At 50.0% G+C, this 19,523-nt stretch overlaps 1 protein-coding gene across 2 annotated transcripts in view; it reads right to left on the bottom strand.

Moving 5' to 3' along the window:
* Window positions 1-10,659: 10,659 nt before the first annotated feature.
* Window positions 10,660-19,523, bottom strand: part of BTBD16 (BTB domain containing 16) — a 41,014-nt gene continuing 32,150 nt past the window's right edge. For both annotated transcript variants that reach the window (XM_028121840.2, XM_088019915.1), the window contains exons 10-15: window positions 17,296-17,387; window positions 16,353-16,435; window positions 14,743-14,820; window positions 13,325-13,423; window positions 11,766-11,954; window positions 10,660-10,728 (exon numbers count right to left, since the gene is read on the bottom strand). In XM_028121840.2, the coding sequence (XP_027977641.1) occupies window positions 10,660-10,728; window positions 11,766-11,954; window positions 13,325-13,423; window positions 14,743-14,820; window positions 16,353-16,435; window positions 17,296-17,387 (610 nt within the window). The remainder of the gene's footprint in view (window positions 10,729-11,765; window positions 11,955-13,324; window positions 13,424-14,742; window positions 14,821-16,352; window positions 16,436-17,295; window positions 17,388-19,523) is intronic.

A 19,523-nucleotide genomic window follows, 5' to 3' on the forward strand; every position in this document is an offset into this window, starting at 1 on the left:
ATTCCGTGGCACGTGGTCACTTGACTCCAATCTCTGCCTGTATAGTCGCAACCCCTCTGCCTTTCTGACCCACTGCCTCCCTCTTGTAAGGCCCCCTGTGATTATCCTGGGCCCACTCAGACAACCCAGGATAATCCCCCCAACTCAAAACCCTTAACTTCATCACACCTGCCTTCACACCCTTTTGCCACATAAGGGAACATCCACAGCTTCCGGGGCGTGGGATATGGGCGTGTCTAGGGATCATTATTTGGCCTCCCACCCATCCCCATTCCTTACCTCATTTCATGGTCACAGTGTGAGGCAAGACACAGAGGCTCAGAGAGGTTAGGTGATTTGCTGAAAATCACACAGCTAGAAAGCTGTAGGGAAGGGGAGGGGAATCCAGGTCTCCGTGATTCTAACTGAATGTAACAGATTATATAATAAAGTCATAGGAGTACAAGGTAGCCACAGTGTGAAAAAGGTTCTGCTTTTCTCTCCCCAATTCCTATGCCTCAACATGCCCCAACAAAGCAGGCCTTTGTTCCGACTTCTTTCTTTCAAGGGCTAAGAGTTGAGTGTCTGTCTGAGCACAAAAGGGACACCTGCAGACTGTCCTAGTTCAAGGAGTGACCCACATTAGAAGAAAGAGCTAAGCAGGCCACAGCTGGGTCCCAGCCTGGATGGGGTGCTAGCACAGCATGCCCACGTATGGTCTGGTAAATGATTTTCTCAATTAACCCATGAGTCAATAAACTTCCTATTATTTAAGGAGATGCCCCACATCCTAGGGACCTTCAGCCTTGATTCAACAGCCAGGAAAAAAGAAAAGAAATGGAGCAGAAAAAAGACTCTAGAGCAATATCATTTTGTTTTAAATAAGGCATTGTCGATTCAGTATTGAGCTGGTGTCGGAGGGGACAGCAAGCATTATTCACTGCCTGGGTATCTCAAGGGCACATAAAGGAACAGTCACACCTGCCTGAAATGAAATGCGCACAGGCCACAGTGGGACGTCCACAGTAAGACATCGGTGACTCATGCAGGGCTTGTTGGGGAAGCCAAGCAGCTGGCCGTGCTGCTCAGTGATGCAGAGATTAAAGAGAAGTTAATCACTGTGTTCGAGACTCACTGAGCCTTTTCTGGCGTGCCGGGTCGACGCATGACTCCCCGGCCGCCGGCCGCCGTCCCATTGCCTGGCATGACGCCTGGCTTCCTGCTGGCTTTTCATGATGCACCTGAACGTTCCTTCTCTGTATGGGAGTCCAGGAGTAAATCAGGCCCCTTTGTTGGGGTGAGAAATGGGTCAAGGGACGGTGTCTATGGGTGGCCAAGAAACCAGGAAATCCTGTTCAGTGAAATCAAGGTTAAAGCTACCTTTGCTCTAACTCACATGGACTCTGAGAGTGGACTGACCGGCCTCTCAAATGTGTCAACAGGTGGCTGGGGATGTGACTGGGACATAGAGAAGCAGAAAGGCTCATCCCTGCTGGTGGGAAGTACATTGTGACATCCATCCTTAGAGAGCATTTTAACAATATCAGATTGAAGTTGCACATGCCTTTGGACCCATCAATTTCATCTCAAAATACAAGTAAAATATGCATATTTTAATGGAATCATAGATACTTTTAGAAAATGTTTTGTTTTCCTAATTAATAGTGATTCTGGAAATCTTGCCACTAGTATACCTCAATAATAATTTTTTTTAAAGATTTATTTATTTATTTGAGAGAGAGCACGTGAGCAGCGGGGAGGGGCAGAGGAAGAGGGAGAGAGAATCCTCAAGCAGACTCCCTGCTGAGCACAGAGCCTGATGTAGGGCTCGATCCCACAACACCGAGATCATGACCAGAGCCAAAATCAAGAGTTGGATGCTTAACCAACTGAGCCACCCATGCACCCCTCGAGAGTATCTTTTTGATGATTGTATAGGATACATATGTACCATATTCTATCTAATCCCTGCTGTCAGATAATCTAGGATCATGCTGATGTTTTATATCATAAACAATGCTTCAAGGAAAACCTTTGTAACTAAATTGTTGGTTCTTTTTTTTAATTTTGTTTTTATTGGTATAAATACCTAAAGTGGATTTGTTTCATCAAAAGGGTATGTAGTTCAGTATCTTTTGTGGGGTGATAAAGTGCCCCCAAAACTTAGTGGCTAAGACAACAATTATTTCTTGTGATTCTGAAGATTGGCTGGAGAAATCCTTTGCAGTGTGATCCCCTTCTGGGGTCACTCATTGGAGAGCCCACTGGGCTGGAAGGTTTTTTGTTTTGTTTTTTTTTAAGATTTTATTTATTTGACTGAGAGAGCACAAGCAGAGGGAGAGAGAGGGAGAAGCAGGCTTCCCGCGGAGCAGGGAGCCCGATGCAGGGCTCGATCCCAGGACCCTGGGATCATGACCCCGGCCAAAGGCAGCCGCTTAACCGACTGAGCCACCCAGGCGTCCCTGGGCTGGAAGGTTCTAGATGGCCTTGTTCACATGTCTGGCAGTTGGTGCTGCCAGTGGGCCAAGGCCCTCGGTTCTCTTCCGTTTGGTCTCTGAGCCTCCAGCAGGCTGGTCAGCACTGCTACATGTCCTGGTCTCAGGGCTACCACAGGGCAAGAGTGGGAGTTGCAAGGCCCCTTGTGCCTAGACTTCCGAACACACACAATGTTCCTTCTGCCATATTCTATTGGCCAAAGCCAGCCCCGGGGCCAGCCCAGATCCAAGAGGGTGGAGAAATAGACACTGTCTCTCGATGGATAGAGCAGCAAGGCCAAGAGGCACGGACAGAGAGGTGGGATTTCCTGGGGCCACTATGGTGATGATCTACCACAGCAGTTTACGTCCTAGGCCTTTCCTAATACATTGCCATATTGTCTTCAGGAAGGCAGTTCCAATTTATACTGCCGCCCTCCGCGGTCCTTTGGGGATAGTTATTTTCAGACAAACCGATGCACCTGCGTATCCCCTTCTAAAAGCGCGTGCGCGTGCGCACAATATGTGATAGCAGAGCTTTCTGTCCCCCAAGTGGCCATAGTCACACCCCTGGGTGGTGCCAGGGGCCTGACACACGGTCGACGTTCACACGGGGCAATGAAGGGATGGTCGTTCCCTTGGGACAGAGCAGCGGTGAGCTCCACTTTTCTGCCCGGCTGTCACCCCTGCCCACGCCCCCTCACCTCCCCTTGGGGTCACCACCAAAGCCTCTTAAGTGTGCTCCGTCCTGCTCTGCCCCCACCCCTACCCCACTCCTTTTGCCATATATCATCCAGAATGATTTTTTTTTTTTTTTTTCACAACGCCAAGTTCATCGGGTCAGGCCCAGGCTGAAGAACTCTTCAGTGCTCCTGGCTGCTCTCTGGAAAAAGACCAAACTCCCTCCTGTGGCTTCCAGGTCCCTCTGAGGTCCGACTCACCCTCCGCTCCAGCCGTTTCTTCTATTTATTCTGCTGGCTCTGGCCACTTGGCCTTCTTCTGTGTCTTCTAGACATGGTTGCACATGTTGTCATCGGGGCTGGAGGCTTTTCCCAAACCCCCAACTCCTCCTCTTTTCATTTTTCATGGCTTTATTGAGGTAGATCATGTATCACACAATTCACCCAGTTACGTGCAGGGTTTAGTGATTTTTAGCATATTCAGAGCTGTGCAGCCAACACCATCAGTCCATAGTAGAACATTCTCATGGTCCCGAACAGAAATTCTGTGCCCCTTAGCCGTTGCCTCTATCTCCCCAGTCTCCTCCTCCACCCCAGCCCTCAGCACCCACTCATCTACTTTCTGTCTCTGCTCCGATTTCTCTGCCCAAACTGTTTTAACTCCATTCCTACTTCTGCTCTCAGCCTAAGTGTCACCTCCCTGCGGAGGGTCCTTCCTAGGCCTCACTCCCCAGCCTGGGGTCTCGGTCAGCTTTCTCCGCTTTATTCTTTCAAAGAACTGGGCTCCCTCTCCTCAGGGCTCTCAGGCATCCATCAACACCTGTCTCTCCTACTCTGTAGGCTCCATAAGGGTAGGGCCTGTGTTGTTCACCTTTGAAACCCTAACCCAAGGCAACAGCCACTAGAAGTCTGTGGAATGAAAGAATGAGTCGGGGAACGAAAGTACAAAGGGCACATGACTCATTCAAAGTCACGAAGTAGGGCCATGGATGTCTTTTGTCCTCTATCCACTCAGCCCCATATGCTAGCTCCCAGCCACGTGTGGCCGCTGAGCACTTGAAATTCGATGAAGAAATTCAGTTGTTAATTTTATTTCATTTTAACGTATTTAAATTTCAATAACCATCAGTGCTGGTAGAAGAAGCGGGGTAACAATATATCCCACCATACAGAGCTGAGTTTGCTGTCCTGGCATTAGGACCTTCTTTCTCCTAGCATGCCTTCTCTCTGCTCTCAGAGAGGTGGCCTTCACCCGGCAGTCCGCCAATGTTTGGGGTGGCCTCGGGCTGAGCCTCAGGCACAGCTGGCTAGGGATGCCACACTCTTGGGGCCCTGGGGAGAGACTGAGAGCCTCCGTACCTGGAGGGGTTTCCAGAACCTGGAAGGACCCGGTCCTCGCTCCATGCTGGGCCTGCTGTCACTCCGCTCCTACTTGCACTTATAGCCATTTAAATTTAAATACATTAAAAGGAAATAAAAGTAAAAATTCAATTTCCCAGTCCCACTGGCCACAACTCAAGTACTCAGAGGCCACACATGGCGAGTGGCTACCATATTGGACAGGGCGGATACAGGACATTTCCATCGTTGCAGAAAGTTCAGTGGACAGTGCTGCCCCCGAGGATTCCTACACAGAGGTTTCTCCCTCTCTGCCTCCTTCAGGGGAGGCTGCCCTCCCTGCCCCAGCTCTTCAGGCCTCAGGGTCTGTGGACCAGCCTCTACCACATCCTACACCAACAGCCTGTGGGCAGATGGAGTTTGGGCCTTGCCCCACCCAGTCCCTGGGGAGCCTAACCACCCCCCCCCCCCGCCCCCCCAACCCCAGCAGCCCCCAGCACTTCCCCTTGCCAGCCTAGGCTTGCAAGAGCAAAAACTTCCTCTCTCCTCTCTGGTCTCACAGACACACCAGCCTCCAGGATGCAAAACCGTCTAAAGAGGAGAGAGGAAAAAAATACGGCTTACTCTTTCTAATCCCTTCTCATTCCGATGAGCCTATGGGAAAGTAAGACAGTTCATTTCTTCCCCAGACGCTCCTTCTCCTGCTTCACAGGCTCAGCCATCCATTTCCGTTCTCCCCCACTCATGGCATCAGAGGACTCAAAGATTGCAGCTGGGAAGGTCCACCAAGAGCACCTAGTTTAACCTTTCATTTTGTATAAGGGAAATTGGGCCCGGGGAAGGAAAGAAACTTGCCCAAGACCACACCGTGTTCATCTTAACCTTCACCGAGTATGAAAGGACTCCAAGCCATGAGGGAAAAGCAGGAATAAATTGTATTAAGTTCCTGCTATGCGTTAGGTGCTTTATAAATCACACATCAACTTATTTAACACTTAACCACAGGGTTTCTTGGGACACCTGGGTGGCTCAGCCAGTTAAGGGTCTGCCTTTGGCTCAGGTCATGATCCCAAGGTCCCGGGATGGAGCCCCACATCGGGCTCTCCACTCAGCGGGGAGCCTGCTTCTCCCTCTGCCTGCCGCTCCCCCTGCTTGTGCGCTCTTTCTCTGACAAATAAATAAAATCCTAAACAAACAAACAACCAAACAAAACCACAAGACTTCTTGCCAAATTTAGATTAGGCTCTGAGGCTCAGAGAGATCAGGTGACTTGCCTGAGGCTACATAGCAAGTAAAGGGCAGAGCTAGTACCCAAACTCTTGTGTTTGATTTCCAGACCTCAAGGAGCTGCTGTGCACAGAGGGACTCCTGTTCACCCCTCCTGGAGGGGAGGGTCTGGGGAGGTGAGCCAGATGGCGGGCGTTAAGAGATGCAAAGAGAGGTGGTCATGGGTGTGGTACACAACAGGTTATGCTGACCAGCACTCATGGTCCCTGCTTTGGCCATCGTGACTGTAGGTTTTAAAACTCTAGTCTACGAAGTTCTCACAAAGAGAAGAGCTTGTAAGATCATCTTAAGAATTTTTTTTGTCTCAAGACTCACGCTTCCCAAGTTCAGAGATGTTATGATGTGAGCACTGCAGACGTTCAAAGGACCAGTGCCTCACCCAGGATGTACGAAAGTTCACTTTCAACTACCAAGCGAGGAAGACTCCGCAAGATAAAGTTTTTGGTTGCAAATTTCTGCCGCGAAAAGTCTGGTTCCTGGTTTTTTTTGAGGCAGACCTCGCCCCCTGGTGGAAAGGGGTGGGCTCTGGCTTACGGCGAACAGTTCCCACATGCGAGGGCGCCTCCCTAAGGTTCTGCTCTTTCCTATTGCAGGAAAAGTGGCTGTAAAAACAAAATCAGCCAGTGCGGTGAAATAGATTGACAGTTTTGGTGGTGGTGTTGGATTTTTTTCCGCCAGGTAAAGAAGGCAGTCGGGTGGGTGTGGTACAGAGGGGGACCCTGCGGTGGGATCGACATCTTCAGGTTGGAGTCTCTGGGTGCAGTGGCAGATGTCCTATATCAGGGTCTTCCAGGACGCCTGTTAAAGCACAGGTCCCTGGTGGGGGGGCGGGGCGGGCCCTAGACCACAACGTCCGCCTCTCGCAGGTGGGGCCCCGGCACCTGCTCTTGCACCAGCTCCCAGGGGATCCGGGTGAGGATTCAATCCGAGAGCCCCGAACCTGGAGACCTGCCTGCTCCCAGCTGTTTGAGCTCCCACTGAGGAACCGGGGACCCATAAATGCCTTACTCCCTGGGGCTCAGCTTCCACTCCCACCAGATGTGGAAAATACACCTGATTCATGAAGGGCTGCAAGAATTCATTGAAAAGGTGGGAGTCAAGTGCCTCATGGGTCAGAGGTGCTTAGTAAGCGTCTTCCAACAAGAACGGTCACTCCAGCTCGCCGGGCCTCAGTTTCCCCCACTGTACAACGAGCAGGTAGAAATGACGTCAAAGGGCCTCTCTCACTAACACCTCAAGAGCTCCTTCCTCTTGCTCTCTTGTTTTTCTGTTGCTGCTTCTGGAGGCAGGAGATGCAGCCCTGCCCTTCAGACCCTTACCTGATCACTTTGCGGTTGCCTTCCTCCTACTTCCTTGGCTTTTGGACCCCTCACAGCTTTACTATTCACCTCAGGGAGGCATTTTTTGGGCACTGCTGTGTGGCAAGTTTCTCCCACTCCTGCCAACCTCAGGATCATGAGTTTGCCTATTCCACGGGGCTAAGCTAGAACTGTTGCTTCGCTTGGAAGGTGGGCAATCATTCCTGTCTCAGAGCCTCCAGACAGCTTCTTCTCTCCTGGACAACTGCAGCCTTGCTTTTCAGAGGTTTCTGGTTCTTATCTTCTCCGCCATCCCACAGGACTGTGGAAAAATGCCACGAGGCTGCTCTTTGTTTAGAGCCAGTAACATCATGCCCACACCTGGCTGCACGGCAGCCGGCGGCCCGTAGAGGGCCTGTCCCACGCATGGCCGGTGCCTCACGGTCCCGAGAGGGAGGCGGAGGCGCTGGTTTAGGTCCTTTTTTCAGACAAGCAATGTTCCCTGAGGGTAAGCAACAAGTGACTTTTCTGACTTAGCACAATTAGTTTGGAGGTGAGGCAAATAACATCATCTTCTTCCCCAAATACTATGCTCCTCTGTTAAAGAAACCATTCTGTTTCATTCCTGAGGGGGGAAAAAAAAATCAGGTTCTAAGGAAGATGTGCCTCATCATCCCATTTTGAGTGGCAAAAAAACTCTAAGTGCCCCTAAAAAGAATTCCGAGAGGTTGTCTGCCAGGCTTCTGAGTGATGGGAGTCCAGTGGCATTTTTTTCTTCTTTGTGTTGTCTTATTTTTTTTTCTTTGACCAGCCAACGTTATTAGAAACAACATTTAGTGTTTTAAAAAATGAAAAATGAAACTATCATGCGTATTTGGAAAGAAACCATAGTTCCCTATGGAAACATAAATGAATCTCTTAAACAAGATGTTGAACATAAGGATACAGGCATGGAAGAGTATGAGCTGTAGGATACTGTCTATTCAATATTCAAACTAAATGGCCAAACTAATTAATGGTGACAGTTGGGATAGTGTTTACTTTTGAGGGGTGGTGACCGGCAGGGGGGGGGTGGCTGGGGTGTGAAACGTGCTCTTTCCGTTTTTGATCTGGGGGCTGGTCATATGTGCATGTTCACCTTATGGTAATCCATCAACCTGCATCATAGATTTTAAGTGGTTTTATTTTATTTATTAAAATATTATTTATCTCATGGGGCACCTGGGTGGCTCATTCAGTTAGGTGGCTTCCTTCAGCTCAGATCATGATCCCAGGGTCCTGGGATCGAGCCCCACGTTGGGCCCCCTACTCAGCTAGGAGCCTGCTTCTCTCTCTCCCTCGGCTGCTCCCCCTCCTTGTGCTCTCACTCTCTCTCAGATAAATAAATAAAATATTTAAAAAATATTATTTATCTGAATTCCTGAGGATTTTGATGCAAGGTGAGTGCCTCCCTTGCCTCACCCTTGCCCCAGCCCTGCAGGGATGGGAAGAATAATCGAGGCAGTGCTTTCCAACACTCTACCCTCACTGGGCCACACTGACCAAGTTATCAAAACCCTTTATATCAAGGATTTGTCTGGAAAGCACAGGGGACTCCAGGGATTTCAAACAGTATAAACACAATACAAAGAACTGATTATGGGGATGAAGGAAGAACTAAGAAGGCAAACAGGAGAATGGGGAAACCCCGAGACCAGCAACAGAAGGAAGCCTGCACTGCCCCTCAGACTGAAGGGACACAGACCCAGAAGCAGGGCCATTTTGGTGGCATTGGGACCATGGCATGAGGCTGCCAGGCAGAAGCCATGAAGGAGACACAGCTGTTGCTGAAAATGTCTGGCTTCTCCCAGTCTCTTGTCTTTCAAGTCCCCGCTACCTCTTCCCATGGGCTGGACCTGGCCAGAAGCAAGCTGGTGAGGGAGACAGGATAGGACTTGCAGAAGAGAAGTGGGGATGCATGTGGGAGTGAATGTACTGGATCCTCTCTTCCAAATCTTCCACTGGGCTGCCTTCCCATCTTCCCACCAGCCTCTCTCCCTCCCAGGTCACCCTGCACGGGGCATCGGTCCTTTGCTGGGAAGGGTTTCCCTCGGCCCATGTCTGATTCTAAGGTGATCACTAGACTAAATTTACCCACCTTGTTGTATGCACAGCATCAAGGATGCTCCATCACTTTTCCAAAGACACTGGATAACCCACTGCGGTGGACACACCTTGAGATGACCCCTTGTATAATCCTCTTCCCTTGAGTGTGGGTGGCACACGTGACTCACTTCTAGTCTAGAAAATATGGCTAAGGTGATGGGATGTCACTCCCAAGGCTACCTTACATCATACAAGACTCTGTCTTAGCAGACTAGCACAAGAGAGACTCTCCTGCTGGTCTTGAAGGACAAACAGCCATGCTTCAAAGTGTCTATATAGAGAGAGATGCCTGGCAGGGGACTGTGGGGGCCACCGGGGCCTGGATGGCCTTCTCCCAACAGCCAGTAAGCAGCCAGGCCCTCAGTTATGCAGCTGCAAGAAAATGAATCTGCTGACCTCATGAGCTTGGACGTGGGTTCTCCCCAGTCATGCCTTCAGATGAGAACACAGCCCCGCTGCCCCTGGGCTGTAAACTTGGGAGACCCTGAACAGGGGACCCAGCAAAGCTACCTGGACTCCTGACCCATAACAATTGTGAACTAATAAATGTGTGTTGTTTTAAGCCACTGAATTTATGGTACTTTGTTACACTGCAATAGAAAACTCATGCACAAAGTGGGAAGAAAGCCTCTCTAACTCACTTCCTCCAAACCACTGAGCTCCATTTAAAAAGGTGGATGATCAATAAGTCACTCTGTACCTTGTAACTGCTCCCTTCCCTTCCCGCTTCTTGTTCTGGCTGCACCAAAACTGAGGGAAAGAGGTCAGGTGTGTCCTGTGCAGCGGGTAGAGATGCATCGTGAAAAGGAGAGCACTTGGTGCTCCCAGTTGGAGTATGTTGTCATTGCTGATGCTCCCATTACAATGCTCCTATACAGGCAACAAGTTAGAGCTGGCCTACTGGGTGCTCTGAGGTCAAGGATGGCGAATGGAACTCAGGTCTGGTATTTTCCATCCACAAATGATACAAATATGGTGCTCTGGGTTGAATGTCTCCCCAGAACTCCTGTGTTCAATCTTAACCCCCAAAGGTGATGGTATTAGGAGGTGGGGCCTTTGAGAGGTGATTAGGTCACAAGGGCACCACTCTAACCCTTACAAAGTGGTCCCAGAGAGCCCCCTTGTCCCTTCCACCATGTGAGGACTGAGTGAGAAGATGGCCGTCTATGAACCAGGAAGTGAGTCCTCTCCAGACCGTACCCTGAATATGCCAGCATCTTGATCTTGGACGCCCAGCCTCCAGAATTGTGAGCGATAAACATTTGTTGCTTATAAGCCCCCCAACGTGTGGTACTCTGTGACAGCAACCTGACTGAGACCGTGAGCAAAAGTTCTACTAAGACCATGGCCAACTAGGAAAGTCAGCTGAATGCTTGAGCAGTCCCTTCAATGTCATTTTATTTTCTTTTATGCAGATTGGTGGAAGAAAAAAAATCCCGTAGATTCTTCTGGAAATTGTCAAGATATCGGGAAGATGAATGAAAAACTTGCATAGATTGGGATGCCCACAGTTTGGACTTTCAAGGCCTAAAAGATGAAACAAAACAAAGCAAATGGGGCTTTTAGGATAAACACACTTGCCCTCTTGAGGAGGGGAGAGAGGCCTTCACAGTTGTGTAAGGTGGTCATTCCCAACTCTGGCTGCACATTGGAACCACCTAGGGAAGGTCTTTAAAACAAACTCTAAAAAATTTAAATATAACATAAATACAATGAAGTACACACTTCTTAAGGGTCCGGCTTGGTGAATTTTCATGAGTGAGTCTTCCTGGGTGACCATAATAAAGAACGTTTCAGGCACCTCAGAAATCCTCTTCATATTCTCTCCCGGCCAATATCCTGGCCTCCCTGCGCCCACCTCCACAAGGGAAATTGCTATTCTGGTTTCTGACATCACAGAGAATAGCTTGGGAAGCTTTAAACAACACCGACGCCTGGGCCCCACCGCGGAGTATCTGGTCTCAGGAGCTGGGTGGCGCTCAGGCCTGCAGACCATGCAAAGGGCCAAGTGTTCTGATGTGCAGTCAGGCCTGGGAATGACTCCCTGGCTTAAAGCTGAGTCCCATTCCCTACACGGCAGCAAGGGAGGCCCCCGGACGTCCTGGAACTCACAGGTTCCTTCTAGGACTACAAACAGGCTCTCTGGCAATCTTTGGATTTCACCTGTCAGGAGCCAGGCCAGGTAGGGGATCCACCTGGATGCTGGTGCGGCCACTGAGGCAGGTGGGCCAGGCCATGGATCCTGGTGCACATCCCAGGAGATGTGCAGACAACAGTGGGGGTGGGAGTGGCAGATACACTCCACCAAATCTCCCCTCCTCCAGTACAGTACCCTTTGACATTTATAAAATGGATCTGGTGTTACAGTGAGAGTTTTCAATGTCCTCAGCTTTTCATTCAAGATCTCTCTCTAGCGTGGTGTGGAGCTGTGATTATCTTTTAAAAAGAGAGCAAGGGTCCCCTGGAGATCACTGGAGATGTAAGGTCAAGGATCCCCAACAAGGGGTGGAGGAGAAAAAGAGCACAAAGGACATTAAGGGGAAAAGTCAAAGACAGACACTCACATGGCTTTTGCAGGATGGCTTGACGAACCCAAACTTCTGGGTGATCCGATTGGTCCTGAACTCCTGCCACTTGCCGTCCACCAGGGTCTGGGCTCTGATCTCGTACTTCACCAAGCGCTCCGCTCTCAGGCTAACGGGGCCATGCTCACCGAGCAAGGACGGGAACCCCGAGTCAGTGTGCCTTACTCTCTGCAAAGAGGGTGATCCACCTTAGGTGGAACTGAAAGCGGAGTGACCCAGAGATAGCAACACCTGGTTCATTGACTCTCCTGTATGATGTGTGCAGAGAGCAAGAGGGTATTCCCCCAGGGCCCAATTTCCTAACAGCTGCTACTGCTGAGTCAGCTTGCTACGGAGCCCTCACCATACAAAACCACTGGCTCACAGACTGGTGTTTGGTGAACCCAGAAAAATGGTTTTAGGTCAAGCTGCATTGAACTGGAAGGTCTTCATTATTGCTTGGCCCAAATTTAAAAACCAACATAGTATTCACATGAGCATTTCAACGGGCGTTGTTATAGGATTCATCTCTTCCATCCAGTAAAATCCATTATGTAGGGCAGTGCCTGAGTCACTGAAGACCAAGAACTGACGCAAGGAAGAGATGTGACTCACTCAAGGGCACGTAATGAGGTGGTGGCAAAGCTGGGGCTAAAACTCTCATTTTCCTCACTCATGCATTTATCCACTCATGATACAAACATACGTCCCCTGCATGCCAGGTACTATGATTAGTGGTGATAAGAAAAAGATGAATGAGATATGGTTTCTCAAGGAGCTCAATGTCTTAGAGACTTATAAAGCAAATCCTAAGTGGAACACAGCAGTCCCTGGTCATAGTTGTCATGGTTAATGTCATCATCATCACAGAGCGCTTTTTGTGTCAGGCCCCGTTCTATGGCCTTTGCACAAATTACCCCGGTAATACTGCCCACAGCCAAGTGAGGTAGGTCCTATTACCTTCTCCATCTTAAAGCTCAGGACGCTGGACATAGGGAAGGAGGTTCATTGGATGCCAAGGTCACGCAGCTCACCACACAGCTTGACTTCAACTCTCTGCTCTTAAACACAGTGCTCTTCCAAAAGTCTAGCAAGAGCACCGAGGCGAAGCCATCTGCCCTCCTGACTTCGCCAGTGTCCTGTCCACGGCCCTACTCTGCCTCTTTCAACAATTCCATTCCCTCTTCCCTTGTGGGCACTATGTGTTACCTCCATTGAAGAGGGGCCATCGGTAAAGGATCATCCACCACGTACAAACTGAAGATGAACTGAGCCCCAAGTGTGGAGTCAGAGTCTAGAATTTAACCCCAGCTTTGTCAATAGAGGCCATACCAACATGAAGACATGCAATTTGGAGATCTTCATCTGTTAAACAGGCCAACGATAGCAACCTCCCAAGGTTGTACAAGTCAAATGACATCACATTATATGACCATGATTAGCACCAGGCTTACAACACGTCCCATGTTCATTATTAACGAATGATTAATCAATTATTATTGATTTAGTATGAACTGACTCTGTATCTGAGACACAGCTTTCCTGGGCTCTGTCCTTACCTGCATGTAAAAACTATAAGAGGTAGTATCATGTTTGATCCCCTTTATCTCAAAGAAGAATCCATATATGGCAATCATTTCTGAATGAGTTGTATGCTCCTAAATTGGGAAGGATAAACGACAAAGTGACAGAGAAAAGAATCTTCAGTGTTCAACGGCAAGAGGACACAGTAAAACAGATTCTAGCTAAAACAAAAGTGACTAATTTGACAGCTGATTTAAAACACAACAGCAATAGGAAGAGCCAAATTGTAGTGACTTCACAAATCCCCCAGGTTAGCACTCAGTGACATATTAACTGCTCTGTGCATCCTCTAGTGGGGAGAAGAACGAGTTAGGCATGTTCTTAGATGTTCGGGGGCCTGCGGACCTTTGGAACAAAGCATTTGCTCTAATTTGATGGGCCTTAAAGACACTCCATACTCATGGTATTGTGAGGTGTCCTGACCCCTGCAGTCGGCGGTCTGTCTACTTAGGCAGGTCTCTGCGAGCAAGGGGGGAGACCCAGCCCATCCAGGCCTGACCCAGAGGGGAGTCTCTGATGATAGATTCAGAGCCCCAAGTCCCTGAAACACAAATTCTTTTGAGATCACTACTGGGGTGGCTTTTAAAAATGTCGGAGAACAGCAATTTCTTGGAGAACTGTGCCTTTTCAGGGAACCCAAGAAGAATGCAGCCACTGGCCCTGCATACTCCCCTGGTGACTGAGCCCTGCAGCCAAGCTCCCTGACCCCCTGCTGCTTGGATTTGGGGGACCCATCAAAACATCCACCCAGAACTGGTTCCCCCTCGCGGGGCGCCTGGGTGGCTCAGTCGTCAAGCGTCTGCCTTCGGCTCAGGTCATGATCCCAGGGTCCTGGGATCGAGCCCCGCATGGGGCTCCCTGCTCGGCGGGAAGCCTGCTTCTCCCTCTCCCACTCCCCCTGCTTGTGCTCCCTCTCTTCCTGTGTCTCTCTCTGTCAAATAAATAAATAAAATCTTAAAAAAAAAAAAAAGGTTCCCCCTTGTAATGGTAAACACAGGGTTGGAGTGGAATCTCTCATCGAGCAGTTGGCAAGTCTTGACGTTTGTGGGGAAGAGAACAACCAGTTCATCCCAGTTTGCCCAAGCCTTTCTTGGTTTTAGAACAGAAAGCCCTGCGTCCCAGGGAAACTCCTCCATCCCTGGAAAACTAGAACAATTGGTCCCCCTCAAGGAGACATTTTGGATGTGCACACCATGTCAATGAATGGCCTGTCCCAGGCCCCTGTCTTGTGAATTTCATTTCCTAGGATGTGGTGAACATGCAGAAGGAGACACGACAATTTCCTTGTCTGCCCTGGCCTTGCTAAGAGAGGTAAGAAGCAATTATACAAAAGTCCTTAACCAAGTGTGGAAGGGGACGGTCCTTCCCCTTGCTTGGGCCCAGTGGTCTGTACCTGGTTAAAGAGCAGTCCGAATCTCATAGCCTGGGTGGTAAAATCTTTCACGTGGGCCATGTCGCCCCCGCTCTCCAGCTGAAAGAGAAGCACACAAGCTCACCTGGACACATCTCTCACCATCTGTACATCGGTTCGCTGATCCCACAACCCCAAACCTGCTTGAAAAAGAGTTCTGTCTCTGGATCCCACACTCAGCCACTAATCCAGGCTTTAGTAGTTGTTGAAGCCTACTATATGCTCAGTGCTTTGAGAGGATGCAAAGGTGAGAACGAGAAACATGCCTGAGCAGTCTCACCGGGGAAATAAAATGTGTACATAAATAGCCTGATCACAATGCAGAGAATGATGATGGCCATAAAGTCACAAGCATGATCCCACATGGCAGGCTCAGGACACTGGCAGCAAGGGGTTAAAGGAAGGAGGTGGGCTGGGTCAGAAGAACAGAAATGGTGGAGGGGGGGAACTTCCTGAGGTGTCCCCAGTCCCAAGGACGGTCTCCTGCCTCAACTCTGCTCTTAGAGCATAGATGTGAGTTATGTCCCACAGAGGCTTGGTTCCATGGAGTCATTGTCTGCTGTGCAGTGACACTGGGCACTGTGGTTTGCACATTACAATAGGGATTTGTTGGGCTGAATTGAATTTTAACCAGTGACTCATAAATCCTCAGAACTCAAACACTGCCCTACTTCATCCCTAAAAATGCACGATTAGAAACACACGAAGTACTGCAGTTCACATGGACAATTCACAAAGGGAGAAATGCCACATGGGAAAATATTCATTAAATAGTAAATCTAGTGATAAAAGAAATGCATATTGAAAAACGAGATCTCATTGTTCACTTCTCAATTAACAAAAGTGATCCGAAATAAAAACGCCCTACATCACTGAGCATGTACAAAGTGAAGCAAGCTCATTCATTACTGGGGGAAGAGTAATTTGGTCCTAAATGTTTAATATGTATCAAGAACAAAAATGAATGTTCCTTTTTGGGCCAGTATTTTCTATTCTTGAGAATCTCCTATAAGAAAACAATTCTAAGTATAGTAAAATAAACTGTCACGTGCAAATATGTTTATCATACAGTCATTTATAATCGTTACCAATTAGGAACACCACAAATTGTCTGCACTAAAGGAAAGGCAAAGAAGCATTGTTTATAGCAGATGCTCTTGGTGGAGGAGTTTGCAGCCAATAAAACACAATGAGGTCTTAGCAGTGGTTGTCTCTGGGTGATGGGTCTGAGGGTAGGTCTTTTCTTTTTTTTCAATTTCTCTGCATTTTAAAAATTTCCAATAACAAGCACCCATTACATATGTGTTTTGGGGGCTCGGTCAGGAGGGCGGTGCAGCCAGTGCTCCCGGACTCCATCTCAGGCTCCGGGTCAATAGTGTGCAATACGCACAGCACCTGGGTTCCTCCTAGCCTGGCCTCCTCCCCCTCTGGCCCGCCAGGCTTGGCTTTCCCCACTGCCCTGGAGGAAGACCCCGAAACCTCCCAACCTCAAAGGCCCAGAGGTTTCAAATGCAAAACACATCTCCAGAAAAAGCCAAGTCAGAAAAGCAATAAATTTCAGTAATTGTTTCCTTGCTGAGCTGGCCACTCACTGCGTGGTAATGGTTGGCCGTAACCCGGATCAGCCAGGACTCCGGGAAGAAATTAATGTGCCTCAACTCCTCCAGATTTTTGCCTTGGAAGAAACACAAAGAGAACATTTTTATAGATGTATTCAGCACAGACCGGCAGAAGTCTAATTTATGGAGAGAAAAAGGAGGAAGCTGAGGGTTGAGGATTGGAGGGTCTAACCAGGGCCCCAGGGATCATAAGGTGCGTGGAGCCCAAATGGGACGGCACCGAGCACTTTCCCCCAAAGTGTTTACAGCCCCCTGGCTGAAATCCGGCCCAAGAAGGGTGGGTTGGGGTCTGATCGTGGGTGTCTTTGGGATGTCTAGAAGCAACTTGGACAAAACTACCTGGGGTCCATCAACTATCCCTGGGTTTTAGAGTTACGCATTATATCTGGACAATATCCTTTCATTTGCAAAGGTCTCCCTGGGGGGCCACCTGGGCAGCCCCAGACACACTCCCCAGTAGCTTTCTCCTCTTTCCAACTCACAGAGGCCTCTGCCAGGCCCAGCGCACGAGGCTGAGGAAGCCAGGTCTGGAGCACAGACCCGCACAGGCTTCGCCCCAACGGCCGAGCGCTTGACCTGGAGGGGATGCTCCTCGAAGAGGCGGGGCCCATGGCTAGATGACACTCAAGCAGCCCTTGGCAGCTGCACAGGCTTTCAGGATCCACAGGGCCCTTCATCCACTACCATATTTCACGGAAGCTCTGACTATACCCCACTTTACAGACAAGGACACTGAGACCAGGCAGGTACGTGACTTTCCCAAAGTCATACAACTTGGAAGTGACAATGCCATCGCTCAGCCTATTCCTTTAAAAATGCCTACTGGGTCTTTCCCAGGAGTTGCTGGGCAGGTGGGGGTGGGGGAGGCAGGTCCCCAACAGCCTTCCCAGGAGGCAGTCCCTCGGGCGGGGCTTACCTCTGATGATGCCGTGCAGACGCAGGCAAAGGAAGAGCGGCACCAAGCTCTGTCCTGTGTCCTGATCCAGAAAGGAACACTTCTTGGGGAAGCTTAGCAGAGGTGCAAAGAGGAACAAGAGATTCATAAAACTGCTTTCTAGAATTGGCGAGGGGTAGTGAAAGTCATGTCAAAGAGAGTCGTGGTTTCACCAGCCAGGGGTAGATGGGGCTTGGTTCTCTCTGGACCGGTGAGGGGTGTGGAAGCAGAGGGCCGCTGAGGCAGCCCGGGCGAAGGTTGACCCCAGAGGTTATAATGAGACACTGGTTCTAGCCCCCTTGCCGCCCGCCACTGAGCCGAGCAACACGGCAGGTGCACAGAGCGTACTTATGAAGTGACTGACGGTAATGAGTTGCTTTATAGAGGATTTCGAGATACATTTTCTCACTTGGGTCTCACAAACTTCTTGTGGGCCAGACAGGGCCGGTGTCATCGGCTCCATTTTACAGATGAAAAACAAAGGCTCAGTGAGGACTTGAACCCGGGACTTCGGATTCCTCCTCTCCACAGGCTGCCCTTTCAATAGTGGCCAATGTAGGCCCTTCAAAAGTGCTTTCTGGTAGGATTAAAAAGGAGGAATGTGGGTAACAAGTTCTAGTAGTTGTTTCCCAATCACACCCTCAGCGGTTACTGCCCATACTCAACGCCAGTTAATTTCCACACGTGGCTGAGGTCAGGGCTGGGTTGAGATCAGATTCCTTTTGAGAACACGCATACATGTAGACACACACCCACCACTCTTGTTTTGAAACAACTTGTTTCATTAAAGGGTCACTTTTCACCAATGGGGACTACAGGGGTAATTTTCCCAAGTCCCTTTGGAAACGCAAAGTCATTCCCTCAAGGCAAGTCCGTATGAGACCAGCCAAGGGCTCTTGTAGATTATTTTTCCATGAATCAAGAGTGATGTCCAAATTACACCCTGTCTCAGCCAGACTGAATGCACCACTGGCCCCGTGTCCTGCCTCTGCTGGAGGTGCCCGCCAGCCTGCTGAGGACCATTTGCTTTCAAGTGGGAATTCTTGGGACTCTCCGTGTGAGTGGTCCCAGGAGATAGTTTAGGGATGCTGAGGCGTTGTGCGAGGGGAGAGGGGCACCACGACAGATGAGTTGATTCAATCCAATGATTATTCGTTAGAATCCACCGGGTGCCGGTCTCCGGGAGTGGACAGATCAGGCAAAAAGGAAGAAAGGCTGATACTTTCAGGAATGCAGTGCTATTGATCTCGGAACCAGCCCTCCACTACCCGGGGCAGGTGGAACTGGGCTAGTGTGGGCCATGCCGGGGCCCCAAGAACACGGTATCTTAGCCTCCTTCCCTGCCTCTCTCTCACCATTTAATGAAGGAACAAGTTAGGTGCCATCACGCGGGGTGCAGGTGTCAAGGAGAGAATGCTCTGGGGAACGAGCCGGCACCCTCGGCAAGGGCCCCCACAGCCCAGCACTGCCCCGAGAAGGCAGCACCTGCTGGAGCTGTAGGTTATGGACAGTTTCAGCTCAGAAGGGAAAGGGCAGTAAGAGGGCAGCACCTCTCCTGTGACTCGGAAGCCCCCGGGCACCAGCTCTGCAGCTTGGTGGGAAGGCTGCTGGGAGAGGAAACCAAGGCCCCTGAGTCTCCCTGGGATTGCTGCTCAGACCCGACAGCCCATCGGCCCAGAGCTCTCTGGACAGACCGCCTCTCTCCGAGGATTTGGGGAAGAGCTCCGTTGAGACACGTGACCGGACTTTAAGGTCCCTCCGGATCACAGGCCATGGCCCTGGTGGCAGCTGACTCGCAGGTCGCAAATCTGCTCATCCATCGTCCAGCCACGCCTCGGCGAGCTCAGCCCTGGAGTCAAGACACAGCAGGTTCCGGTCCCGGGCCGGCTGGCCATCAGTCACGTGACTGAGCCTCCCTGAGCTCTAATCTCCTTCCTGTCACGTGGGGACAACGGCCACGTGTGCCTCCGTGGGTAGCTGGGAAGAGTAAAGGTGATGGGGCTGGGCACAGTACACCAGCAAGGGCTCCCCACCTCATGATGACCACCACAGTCCTCTCGTCCCTGGGAAAGGGACCTGGACTCAAGCCAGCTAAGTGCATGGCGTTCATGATCACTGCCACCCTCTAAATGGTCTAAGCCAGGGGCCACCTCAGAGGAAGAAAGTGGTGGCCTCCGCTACTGATTTTCTAAAATCTGACAGCATAAGCA

This window comes from Eumetopias jubatus, unplaced genomic scaffold, assembly GCF_037043125.1.
Source record: "Eumetopias jubatus isolate StellerSeaLion01/CBP00866 unplaced genomic scaffold, mEumJub1_p1.0 scaffold_17, whole genome shotgun sequence".
In the NCBI taxonomy this organism is placed as follows: Eukaryota; Metazoa; Chordata; class Mammalia; order Carnivora; family Otariidae; genus Eumetopias; species Eumetopias jubatus.